The 13,960-nt window shown below is 44.3% G+C and overlaps 1 protein-coding gene across 1 annotated transcript; it reads left to right on the top strand.

Moving 5' to 3' along the window:
• The first annotated feature begins 3,041 nt into the window (after nucleotides 1-3,041).
• Nucleotides 3,042-6,007, top strand: si:ch1073-224n8.1 (zinc finger protein GLI4). The gene is made up of 2 exons (XM_036581010.1): nucleotides 3,042-3,510; nucleotides 5,028-6,007. Exons 1-2 carry the CDS (start codon nucleotides 3,042-3,044, stop codon nucleotides 6,005-6,007), a joined length of 1,449 nt encoding a protein of 482 aa, XP_036436903.1.
• The last annotated feature ends 7,953 nt before the right edge of the window (nucleotides 6,008-13,960 follow it).

Genomic DNA, 13,960 nt, shown 5'->3' with positions numbered 1-13,960 from the left:
GGCCCCCGTACCTCACTGCCATACAGGAGAACTGGTTCTGTAACTGATTGGAATAATTTGGGCCAATTTTGAGCTGGTATTTGATTGTGAATTTGTCGTTTGATTGTGTAAAATGCCCTGCACACTTTCTCTCTCTCAGCTCATTGACAGTTGAGCTAATCTTCGATCCTAAATAACTGAACTCTTTACAGGGGTCTAATTTGTGCATCTCTAGTGTGAAGCAGGATGTGTTTCCCTGAGATGTTTTTTTGGAAAATGATTGTTTTGGTCTTTTTCAGGTTTACTGACAGGGCCCAGGTCTGGCAGCACTGCTCCAGCAGGTCCAGGTTCTGCTGTAGGCCCTGCTCTGTGGGGGACAGCAGAACCAGGTCGTTTGCATAGAGCAGGAACTTTCCAGGTGCTGCAGAGCGCTCTAAAGCTGTGGTCAATTCATTAATATACATGTTGAATAACGTTGGGCTCTCTTGGTCTCCCTGTCTCTGAGACCCCAAAACATCTGACATCCAAATGATGCTCTTTAGCTTTCTTTGTAAAATGAGTCATTAAGTGTCAAGGTGGCAAAAACAATGTTAAGTAAGTTTTGCACTTTTCAAAGAGGGTCTGCAGACTGACACGACGGTTAGACGGCGTAAAGAAATAAGGTGTAAACAGTCATTCAGGGCGCTTTAATGTGAAATGCTTAATTTAAGAGAAACACAGACTCAGATTCCTTTAAAGTGGTGGTGACAGTGACCACAATGTCTACAACACAAGTATAGCCATTTTATTTACTATCCAAAACCACCAGTGAACCTAGACGTGTCTTTATACAGTACGTAATGCTGATGATGGTAAAATAGTCATAAAACTGAAAAGATACGTTTTCTGTGGGGACTGTTTTATCTTACTGCGCTCTGGATGTATCCCTCCACCACAAGTACATTTTTAAAAATATATATGTTTCTCAAAACCATCATAAAGCCACATCAGGCAAAAACAATTAATGCTGTAACTTTCTGTGGGGGAGTGTTTAAAGGCATGAAACTCTCCAGATGTCTAGTTCCCATCACCACCCTGGTGAAAAACCCAGAGAAACCAGTCTGTTGGTTCCTGATAGTTTTATGTGTTTTGGCGTTTTTAAAGAGTTGATATCACAGTGGAAAGGATCCTGATAGATTAACAAGTGACCAATGGCTGGTTCTAAATGCATTTGGTGGTCTCCAGATATGATCTAAAGGCTTTCTACAGGACACCAGTGGTCTCTACTGAAAACCGTTAAAGAGAAACTCCCACAATTTTTCAAAATTTATACATAATTAAATAGTTCAGATGTAAACAAAGCCATCCAAAGTGGTTTGGTGTGAAACTCTCTGTTCTAGAGAACTGAGTCAGAACTGTTCACAGTGGTGGTGATAGGAACCAGACGTCTGAAGAGTTTACTGCCTCTAAAAGCTCCCTCACAAAGAATTAGTACACAAATGGTTATGAATACTCAGCCTGATGAATGAGACATTGTTTTATGATAGTTTTGTGATGACATTTTGGCCTAAAATGTCTTAGTAATCATTTTTAATCCATTCATGGTGGAGGAGTACTTAATGATTTTTAAAACTTATTTTTCAGATTTTCTGCTATTTTACCATCATAAACATTACATATAAAAGCTAAGAAGCCACATGTAGGTTCACCTACGGAGCTCTGCTGGAGACATCTGGTATAAATAAAATTAATGCATGGCCACGCCTTATCAACGCATGCGAACAAGATCCTAATGTGTGGCCATGACTTAGAAAGGTGTGATTTCTTTCCCAGACCTTACTAAGTCATGGCCACGTGTTAGGATCTCGCTTCCACATGTTAATAAGGCGTGGCCACAACTTGATCATCTCATTCCCACGCCTTACTAAATCGTGGCCAGGCATTATTTTTATTTATACAGGATGTCATCATCATGGCTCCGTAGTAGACATTGCGACCCCGGTTCCCATCTCCACCACTGTAAAGTCATCTGAGTCAGTATCTTTCTCTACAGTGAACCATTTCACATCAAACAACCTGCATGACTGTTTACATCGCAGCAACTGAACTGTGCAAAATTTTGAAAAATTGGTGGAGTTCCCCTTTAAGCCAGTTCCCATTTGAAAGCAAAACCACTGGGTTGTAATCCTAATGGTCCTTTTCCAGCAGGGCACCAGTGTGGTCTCGGCAAGCTCCTCCACAATGAGCCCTTTCACCGCAAACCGCCCTGAGCGGCTCTGTTTCCTCGCAGGAGCGCAGAGTGGGAGGTTCAATTGTGCGGAAATGTTGGGAGATCAGTGCGCAGCGGCTGCAGCGGACAGCAGGTGGCGCTAAACTGCCGTGCACATCCAGCGCGCCCGTCTCGGTGCGTCATTACTGTGCGACGAGGGTGTTTTTGGGCCAATCAGAAGTCAGAGTGGCCTCCACCGTTTTTATTATTGTGGAAAAGGGCTGCGTTCGGTCTCGAGGCGCGGGGTCGCGTCATTGTTAACGGAAAAACAGCGATTCACAGCGCGGGCGCTTCCCGAGCAGGGCGCGCGGGACGGGGCCGATTACGCGGGGGGCAAACTGGACAAACTGGACTCTGGAAACGGGAAGCAGGCTGCGCTCCAGCAGCTGGTCAGCCTGTCCGTCCGCGTTGATTTGACTTGACGTGCGTGGTGTCCGTGCGGTGCGGGCGGCCCGTCGGTCCGAGGATCCGCTCCCCGGACGGCGTTTCTGGATGGGTTGATCGTCTCGGTTCTGCAGCGCGTTTGTATCCAGCCGAGCGAGCGATTCTCCTCAGGAGGCCGCGATGAAGCGAAGCACCGCTGGCGAGGGCGCCGCGGGGGGAGGAGGCAGGATGATCGTCCCCCCAGGTGGCAGGCGGCTCCCACCGCAAGCAGAGCATCATCAACTCCCCGGCCAAGGCGAGAGCGGAGAGGGGCGAGCTGGGGCGAGACGGGACCCTGTCCATCACCTCCCTGCGGTCCCGCCTCGGGCCCACCATCCGCTCCACGCTGTCCGCCGCCGTGGACACGCTGCTCGGCGAGATCGTGGCCGTGATGTCGGAGACGCAGGGCGAGCTCCGCTGCAAGGAGCAGGAGAACGAGAAGCTGAAGGTGCGCCTCGAGGTGTCCGAGCGCGAGCTGAAGACGCTGCAGGACTGTCTGTGCAGCGCGCAGAAGCTCATCGACCAGCTGCAGGGGCCCTTCGGCACCCCGCCCCTGCCGAGCCACCACGGCTACCCGCCTCCGCCGCCGCCGCCGCCGCCGCAGGTCAACCCCGTGGGCTCCGGCCGCCTGGTTCACCGAGGAGCGAGCGACTCCGCCACCGACCCGCGCTGCTTCGCCGCCGCCGCCGGGGAGCCGGAGCTGAGCGGAGCGCTGGGAGACGCCATACACGGCTTCGACTCCAGAGAGGACTTCAAGAGCTGCCATCTGTCCATCCAGCCGGACGGGACGGTGACCAACAGCTACTACGACCCCATGCCCGTCCACTCGGCCGGCATGTGCCATGACGTCAACAGGACAGGTGAGACCTCCTAGCCCCCCAGTCTCTCCCAAATATTTCAAAGGAAAGATGTAAAATCTCATGTTTACAGGTTATGGGATTTCCAGCCTCTCTCTACTGCTTTTGTATTAAGCAGCCTGTTTCTGCTACTGTGCCTTTAAGACTGGCATATGTAAATGACCTTCGTTTTGATTGGCTGCCATGCATTTTGCTTTGTTAAAGAGCAGTCCAGGCTTAAGCACACCTTATAACTTCAGAGTGAATGGGCGAGGCTAATCTGTTTTACTCTAAATAGGCCGATAAATAGGAGGCCAGAAGAGGCTATGAGCTGTTGCTTTAATTTTTTGGATTGTTATCTTGAGATCACAAGATAGTTAGCTCGTTATCTCAAGATAACAATCTAGAAAATTGTAACCACCCCACGGCCTCTCTGGCTGTCCGTGCGATAAATATAAGCAAACGTGTTGGTTTTTGTGACGTCACGAAAACAGTACATTCAAAACGAGCTGGTGCGGCTTAGTTTCTCTACATCCCATGTGTGAAACACAAGGCCGGCGGGCCAAATCAGGCCCACCGCACAATCCTGTCCGGCCCGCAAAAGTGTTTTAACTTTCTGTTAATATTAGAAAATTACAGTCCCTGGAAATGTGAGGGGCACGCTTAAAACTTTAACAGTGTTTACACTTTACATCAAACTCTTTTGTTTAGAAAAGCGAGGGTAAGTCAGGTGATCGGGTCCCTTTAAGGCTTGTTTCTGAATACTGAGAAACTTTCATTGCTATGAAAATGATCCATAATAATGCTTCAGGAGTTTCTATAGGATTCTTATATAAGACTGTTAAACAGTTGCAGTGTTAAACTACAGGACACTAAACTCCTGTTATAGACTACTGAACACCAGTACAGAGCTGGACTATATTACAGTATTTATTATTATCATGATAAATTACATCACAGCATGCTTTTCTGAGCATATCACGGATATCGTCAGTACTGAAAAACTACTTACCAACTGCGTGTTTGTTTAAAAGGAGGGCATAGTTAGTCCTGTTTAACTGGATTTAGTGCAGCACAGTGTGTGAAATGTTGAATACAAATAATTGAATTCATAGTGTCTGATGATATTTTTAAAATGTGGGCTTACTTTGTTCTGTTTTCCTCTAAAATCAGACGTCAGGGAAAAAAATAAATATTCTGATGATGCGTGTTGTAAAAGCTTTGAAGTATTATGTCATTCTGTCACAATGCAACCTTCCATGCCAGAACTACAGGAAAAAATATACAAGATGAAGTTATTACAGATTAATATAGAATTGTTAAACTGCACTATAGGACTCCCCACCAGTACACACAGTTAAAAAAATGCAGACTTTTTAACCGTGACATCAGCGAACTCTCGTACGAGTCGGACAGCTGTGGTGCTAGTTTATCAGCTGGGGACACCTATCACATAAATAAATACTGTATGTAATTAATAAATATCTTATAGATAAAGAACAAACAGCACAGTGCTTATGAAGGAACTCTTCTGTTTCCAGGTGAGATGAGTGACAGGCGGCTTTCCCACCCTGCCTCCCACCCTCCTTACCCAGTCAAACAGGAGCAGGGTCCGAGTGCTTCAGGCCACGTGTGCGGGAGGGGCGGCGATGGCGAGCGCTCGGCCCAGAGCGTGTGCGACCTGGGCTACATCCACGTGGTGGAGGAAGAAGGAGGTGGTTCTCGTCCCCACAGCCATCCGCCCAAAGCCACACCCACTCCCCCTTCCTCCGGGTCTCATAACGGCCCCTCTTCTGGCAGCCCAACTCCACAGGGCCCATCCGGACTTGGCACGGCCCAGAGGGAGGCATCTGGGGCCGGCACACAAAGCCCTGGGACGTCCCCGGAGGTACGCAGGCGTCGTTCAGCCTCAGAGCTAATGGGTGAGGCTCCGGGTGATCGCCCCCACCTGTGCATGGAGTGCGGCAAAACCTTCCGGCTGGTGTCCAGCCTGAAGAAGCACCTGCGCATCCACACGGGCGAGAAGCCGTACCCGTGCGCCGTGTGCGGCCGCCGCTTCCGTGAGTCTGGCGCCCTAAAGACGCACCTGCGCATCCACACGGGCGAGAAGCCCTATTCCTGTTCAGAGTGTGGGACTCGCTTCCGCCACCTGGATGGCCTGCGCAAGCACCGGCGCACGCACACCGGCGAGAAGCCCTACGTCTGCGCCGTGTGTGGCAAGCGCCTCAGCCGCCTGCAGCACCTCAAGCAGCACCAGCGCATCCACACGGGTGAGCCGCCCACTCGCTGCCCGCTCTGCCGCCGCGCCTTCCAGGATGTCGCCGCACTCAGGAAGCATCTGCGGCACCACCAGGGCGAGCCGGGACTGGAGGAGGTCCGAGACAGGCTGGGGCTCGACGCAGATGAGGAGGAGGACGGTGACCCGAACCTCCAAGGCTCCATGGAGGACGAGGAGATGAGGTTCGGGATGTGGGGGGAGGAGGAGAGGGAGGAAGGGGAAGCGGCAGTCGATTGCGTGTAGGAGACAAAAAGAAAACACAACGTTTCTTCGAGCACTGGTCACCAACCGTGCTCCCGAATATCTGCCTTCCTGCAATGTTGATCCACCAGTCATTCCCTTCAGAAGACCATGATCACCTGGTTTCGGGTGTTTTAGACCTGTGGTGCTCATTTCCAGACCTGGGAATGCTTTCCTCAGCACACTTAAACCAGCTTCAGGAAGGACTTGAGAATCTGAGGACCAGAGTTGAGAATCCCTGACCTAAAACAATGCTGATTGGTTGCTTTAGGGTTCAAAATAAACTCTAGTCCTCATAGAATTCCTGAGTCCTTCCTGGTGCTGAGCAGTGCATTCCAAATACCGGACACATCTAATCCAGCAGCAGGAAGGCTTTAAAGAAAATTCCATGACAACCAGAGTTTAGTGGAACCCTCGGGATGTTGAGAATCGCCGGTCCAGGACCATCCTGACTGGTTGGATCAGCTGTAGCAGGTTAGGGTTCAAACTAAACTCTGCCAGAAGGTTGATCTCCAGGAGGGGGGTTGGTGACCACTGGCTTAAAGCTTTAAAAAATATTCTTGGTGCGGAGACTAAAACCTTTGTGACTTATCTGATACAGGAGTCACTGGCCATCATTTGCCGCCAGGCCTTGTGTAGAGTCTTTAGTCCCAAACGGAGGATCTTCACAAGCTTTTGCTGTTCCAAACGCTGGAAATGTGGAAAGGAATAAGCGAGCAGAATCGAGCGTTTGAGCTTGGATTAACAGCAAAACAGACTGCATGTGTGTTAGAGGAGTGGGAATAAAGACGAAGTTGTAACGCCAGGAGGACGTTTTCCTTGGCCCTGCGTCTTCCCTGCTGGACACACTCAAATGTTGGTCTTATCTTTGGGACTTCAGGGTGGGAACCTCCAACCAGCTCCTACTAGAGACTAAGTTCCAGCAGCACTCTAACACCCCTTGCTGTAGTGGTCATCTTCTTGTGATGGCATTAATTAGCTGGATGTTGGCATGTTAGATTAGGGTTCTGGACTCTGCAGGGTGGACGATAGATAGCATTACTGTGTAAGACTGCAGATTTCAGTTTTTACGTTTGTATCACGTTTTAATGATAACGTCAGGTGAACTGGTCGTTGCCCTTTCACCACTGGGAATCACTAATATGTTAGCATGGGTTAGCTTGTCTGTATTCACGTGGATGTTATGGAGATCTTCCAACAAGCCCACGAAAAGCCAAACCACCAACTATGGAGTTCTCAGCTGTGGAGTTTTCTAACAATTGAAGGCAACCGATATAGGAACCTCCTAATATTCATAAGCCTGAACAACATACTTATAAAGCAATACTATTTAAGAGCAGCTTATGCCATTATTCACAAGACGACATAAGATGTATTATGATGTAAATGACATTGTCTTGACACAAAGGAGCTTAAATGTGTCATAAGAGTGTTATAAGTGGAACAAATGCCGGTCACTTCAGTTTACGGCTTGTTATGTTAGTACAATGTCATTTATTTCCCCAAAGCATCTTGTCATTAATGGCATAGGCTGTTCATAAATACTCAAGGACATTCTTCAGTGCTTATGCACGTGTTATGAGGTTCCTATGAAGGTAGGCTTCATAGAAATTGTTACTGGGAGTCCTGGTATTCCATAGCTCCAGACTTCGTCTGATTTCCGGTCCTGGATTTTGTGTTTAGACGGAGAGCAGTGGGTTCCCAGCACTGTGTTGAGTTGAGAAACCTTGTTTGAGGAGGTAGATTAATCTACAAAGCTTACAAAATCCAGAACGGGAAAGTCCAGGTTGGGAATCGAATGTCTCGAGCGTTCTAAAATCCAGAAGACTCTCCCAGCTGGACTCCCAGGATGCTGTATGTTTCTTTTTTTTTTTTATTTTGTTTGTTTGTTTGTTTTTTTTCCTTAAAAGCTTTTGGATGGTCGTCTGTGGTAGTTAGTGAAAATGTAACATAGGTGTTTGTGCAAGCGTGGAAAATAGAAGTATGACCAAAAGGAGTTTCAGGGCGGCATGAGAGCCTTAACTCTCTCTTTCTTTCTCTCTCTCTGTCTCTCGCACACAAGCATTAATAAGCTGTCGAACTTTAAATGGGCAGCGGTTGAACAGAATGCACCTTCATCTTTAGGTATTTTATGGTTATGCTCTTATTGATCCCTATAAAGGAAAGTCTGAACTATAATGTCTATGTGTATACAGTATGTATGAAACTTTATATCCTTTTTTTTTTTATCTTACCCCTTAACTATAGTAGGATTTGAAGTCCAATACTTTTTCTCCTGAGCAGTGCTTTGTTTACCGGTTCACAGCCCCTCCGCTCTACACAGCTGGTGCAGTGAACTGAATCTGTTGATGTACTGTTATGAAATGGATATTCAATTAAGCCCAGCAAATAAAATCCTCAGAAATCAATAAACAGGGTGGGTGTGCCAAAATGGGGGCACGTTAAGAAAGAGTACTGCCCTCTTCTGGTCAGTTCAAGGCACTGCTGTTTGTTTTTGGTGTTTGTACTGAAGAAGGTTGGAGACTGTATTTCTTTGTTGAAACCGTTCGTACTGCCGTTCTCGACGTCATTTTGAAGACTGTTTTACCTCTTTACCCAGACTGATGGACAAAGAAGACCTTTCTAATGTCACCACCTTGTGAAAAGTTTTGGACTCTTAGTGCTTTTATTTTGATTGTTGTTGTTCTCTACACTTCTTTGTATTGAGAGATGTTCCTACTGTATTTGGGACTTAACACCTGTATAAAATCATTACCTAGTGGATAGTTGACCCAGACGTACCCAGGGTGAATGGAAACACAATAGTGTTTTAATAACTCTTCCAAACTGTTTCAGTAACTCTTTCATGCTTTAGATATATCTATTCACATGTTCATTAAATCTAGTAAATAAAAACTTTTATATGAAAAATTCTCCCTGTTGATCTGCTGGGGCTCTGTTGGAAGTGGGAGTGGCTGAGGTCCTGACTAGACGTGGGTATTCCAATGTTTTCAATATTGAAATGAATATCAATGCCCACACACTTTAAAAAAAAAAGGGTTCTTTAAGGGTTCTTTAGTAATGAAAATGGTTCTGTGTAGAACCATGAACACACACAGAACCCTTTGCATGATTAAAGGGCTGTTTGCATTGTGAAAGGGTTCTTCAGATTGACGGAGAATAGGCTGCAGATGGTTCTGTATAGCGCCTTTTTGAAAAAGGTTCTATATGGCACCAAAAAGGGTTCTTCCGTTGTCCCAAGCTCAACATCATAACAGTAGAACCATTTGAAAAAGGTTCTATATAGAACCATGTACAGCACATTCAACTAATCATCCTGAAGAATCATTTCAAATGGCAAACAACCCTTTAATAATGCAACAGGGTTCTGTGAGTGTTCATGGTTCTACATAGAACTACTAAAGAACCCTTAAAGAACCATCTTTATTAAGAGTGTAGGGGTGGGCAGTATGGAGATATTTATGGTTATTGGCATAAATGATGTCATATTGCATTACAATACTTTTCTGAGCATGTTGTCACTGTTGGGACAAAACCTTGTATCTTCAGTTTTGTCATTTTTTTAAAAAATTGCACCATTACATACATATATATCATCTAAACCGCTTATCCTTCTGGGTCGCGGTGGGGTGCTGGAGCCTATCCCAGCTGTCACCATTACAGTTATGTCAAAATTTCATGATGAACAAACCAGTAGAAATGGTCCAAGAATGACTTTTGGAGATGTTTTTCCTTCTCCCAAAGTTGCTTTTTCTGAGATGTGAGGTTTTATTCTAACAGTGATGATATCATGGATACGGCCGGCACTTCAAGAAAGCATAATTGGTCCTGTTTGGTTGGATTTAGTGCAGTTTAATATGTGAAACATTGAATAAAAATCACTGGACTCGTAGTTCTTGATAGTAAATTTTACATTTGCCCCTACTGGGGCTTTTTTAACTGTTCCAACTCATTAAATTTCAGAAAAACTAAATATCAAGATGCATATCATGATATATTTTTGCCCTATCGCCCACCCCTATAATACCTTTTTACCTGACCAGTACTGTTTCTTTTCAAAACGTCCTGTTAAATTACAAACCAGAGAGTCTGAGGTGTTGGTGGGTGTATTTACTGACCACAGATGACTGCAGACTTAATCAAGAAGCGCTTATTTTAATAACATATGCATCGTAATTTAGACAATCCGCAGTCTAAATTTTGGAACTCTCATTGCATCACTGACGCTGATGAGACCACTGAGGTGTTGAAATTTGGTGCTGAATAGAACGTAATGTTTTGATACTCAGTAGTATTGAAGTATTTCAGTCGGTGCTGTAGAAGTATGAATTCTGATGCTCAGTCCTAGTCATGACTAAGGTTAAGGAAACCAGGTAATTGTTTATTTCTATCATATTTTTTATGCTACTTCATATTTGACTTATAACATTAAGCATGCATTTGATAAACGTTAAACATCGTATCAGTTGTCTTCCTGCTAAACGCCTCGTTTTTGACTTATATGACTCAATAATTGATCAGACACTCACTGATATTCACATTTTCTGTTTTTGATATGACATGCATTACATGTCCAAAAGTATCTAGACACCCACTCTAAATAGTTAATTATGCTACTTTAAGGTGCAACCATTAGTAAAAAGTGTTCAACTGTGCACCCACAGCTTGATTAATCACGTAGAAAAGAACAGACCAGTGGAATGGGAACACTCTGGAGTGGCCATATATGAGCCTGAGGTCACCGCGCCCAGTGGAACTGCATACTCTGGAGTGATGAAGCTCTTTCCAATACCTTTGCTATGAGTTGGAGTGTCCAGAACAGATCGTCCAACATCATTACCAGTAACTCTCTAATGTTTTTGTGGCTGAATGCAATCAAATCCTCACAGCAATGTTCCAACATCCACTATGCGAACTGTCTTGGTCCACTATTTTTTTTTTTTTAACTCTTCCAGGCTTGAAAATGGAAAAGGAAGAACAGAAATAAAAATATTATCCATTTATTAGAATAAAGTTCATACAACATGTAAAGTATTTGAACAACTAGGGGTACATTGTGCCAATTAGAAGCATTCCAGTCATTAAAATTAGGTAAAACCTGGAACTTTCAGGTCTAGAATGGCTCCTCCACGTTTTCAGGAATGTGTGTGATGTCGCTGATTAAAAAACCAGGAGCAAAGCTGATCTTCCATTGAGATCTCCACACTCTCAGCTCTCTCATACCCCTATGCAGCTCCTTTCAGAAGCTCTGAGTTTGATTAATGAGGCCTACGTGCGCTGCTACACGGTCATATTAGATATCCATAACGTCTCTAAGGTCTGTTCTGTAATGAACTGTAAATGTGTCTGGATATAGATGTAGAAATTTGAGGAGCTCTCAGATGGAAGAACGTTCAGCCCTCTAACCGACCTTTTCTCGCTTTCCTTTTTTACCAGAATAGATATAGAATAGATGACAAAAGTACACGATTAGTGCTTTGTGTCTTTGCTGCAGGAGATTTAAAGGGTTATTCTGCATACTTAAATGGTTAAGATGTAAACGCAGCCATTCAGAGTGGTTTGGTGTGAAACGCTCTGTTTAAGACAAACTTACAGAAGCGTTCACAGTGGTGGTGATAGGAACCAGACGTCCACCTCTAAAAGCTCCCTCACAGAAAGTTTTAACATGAAATGGTTATGAATACACTGTCTGATGCCTGAGACGTTATTTATTATAGTTTTGCGAGGATTATGGCCTAAAATGTATTTTTAAAATCCATTCATTGCAAAGTGACACATACAGGGTGTTATAAAGCAAAATAGTTCTCAAAGAAAGCTTGTTTTTTTCAGATTTATCACGATTTTATCATCATCAACATTACATATAAAAACTCAGACACGGGATGTTCACTGGTGGTTTATGATAGTAAATAAAATGGCTGTATTTGTGTTGTAGACATGGTGACCCCTGGTTCCCATCATCACCTCTGCAAATAAATCTGAGGCAGTAAGTTTCACTACAATGAACCACTTCACATCAAACAACTCTGAGTGACTTTGTTTACATCTCAACTAAAATCTGAAAAATTGGTGGAATTCCCCTTTAAACTGTACATCAACAGACGAGCTGCAGTCTCTAACTGTACACGGCAAGGGGGAAGCAGAAGAGAGTGTGTGGTTAGTGCATATATCCATTGACACATGTGTGAACCTCACCTTTCACCATTGGGAATGAATTCTGTGATGGACTGTCCAGTGTGTTTCCTGCTTCCTGCCCAATGGCCACTGGGATAGGCTTCAGGAAAACCCCTGCAACCCAGGAGGATAAGCGGCTTAGATAGAGTGTGTGTGTGTGTGTGTGTGTGTGTGTGTGTGTGTGTGTACTATTGTTGTAGTATTTTATTGGACCCTTTCATTTTATTAAAAGGGTCCATTTATTATGTTTGTATGAGTTTATGCAACTAAAACAGTCATAATTCATTTTTACATGACCATTTCCAACCTGTCTTTGAATTAGCCTGAAACACTCCTTGTAACTTCAGTATGAATGGGTGGAGCCAAACTGCTGTAGGTGGATATATGTAAGTGCATTGGTTTTGTGACATCACAAAAATGTTAAAAACCAGCTGCCGCAATATCAAGTTTAGCTCAGTTTTGTCAGTTTTTGCCAGATCAGTATTAATGTTGTTTTGATCCAGCCAGTCTGTAAAGCATCTTACAGCCCATTTAGTTTGGTGAATGGTATTGGGTTCATTTCTGGCTGACTCCAGGTTGTGTAGCTGTTCTTCTGTCACAGCTGCCGACTGAAAAGCTGCTCAGTGGTGATGACAGTTTGGGAATTTAGTGTCGTCTCATCTTCAGAGTCTGACCAAATCGGCTGTCGGTCAAAAGTGATCTTAAAAGTGTCCATTTTGTGTTTGTGGCAAAGTAAGAAGTAAAAACATTCAAATGGCTCCTACAGCTGTCAAAGTTGTTGCTTAGCAACGGCGTCTCAGCGGAGCGATACAGTGCTTGTGAAAAAAGTTAGAACGCTTCTCAACCAATCAGCTTGTGTGGCCGGAACTAACTGTTGTATAATTTCATATATTTTCCATAGGAACTGTGGAGTGAATGCTGTGTTATTTTGAAACTTTAACAATGTTTACATATTACACTAAACACCATTATGTCGAAAACATGAGGAGAGTTCAGTTTCGCATGTTATGGGCCCTTCAAACATCAAAACCAAGAACGAAGTTATTATTATATTAAGGCCTTACGATAAAATAACTCAGTAAGTCATGCCTGATATATCAAAAGTGAAAATCTCAGAGAAAGACACACCAATAAAACATCATTATATGATCACTATAAATCAGTAATTCCAGTTTATTATTTATCATAAAATGCCTTGAAATATTGAATAAGACAAATAAACAGGAATAGTGCATTAACATGTGCAGAAGTGTGTTCTCTGTCGAGGACGTGTTCACTTTGTTTAGAAAATCAACAAAACGTCATTTGGCCAGGGGTGTCTAAACTTTTGCATATGACTGTATGTAAATACTGTACATAAAAAGTGATAAAAATGAGTGAGACAGCTGATTCCCAGTGTTTGAGAGCCAGTGTAGCTGTAAAAGCTGCTGTTTGGCTCTGATCTGAGTGCTGGGAGCTTCAGACAGAGCCAGTTTTTCATGGAGCACTTTGAGGGAAGCAGTTCAAAACAACATAAATGAGTGTTGTGTGCGGAGGGCGGTAGAGTGGTGATTACTGTGTGCTGGAAATCTGTCCCTCTTTCCCTCTCACTGCTGACCACACATACAAAATAACTGAGACTCAACACGCCCATCTCTCTCTCTCTCTTTCTCTCTCTCTCTCTCTCTCTCTCTCTCTCTCTCTCTCTCTCCCTTCCTCCTCCTCTTCTATGGGTTCCACAGACAGTATTTGACTCATAGGATATGATGTCTGAAGAAACTACCACAGGACTCTTATTTTGAA

This window comes from Colossoma macropomum, unplaced genomic scaffold (genome assembly GCF_904425465.1).
Source record: "Colossoma macropomum unplaced genomic scaffold, Colossoma_macropomum, whole genome shotgun sequence".
In the NCBI taxonomy this organism is placed as follows: Eukaryota; Metazoa; Chordata; class Actinopteri; order Characiformes; family Serrasalmidae; genus Colossoma; species Colossoma macropomum.
This window is presented reverse-complemented; position numbering and strand designations above follow the sequence as displayed.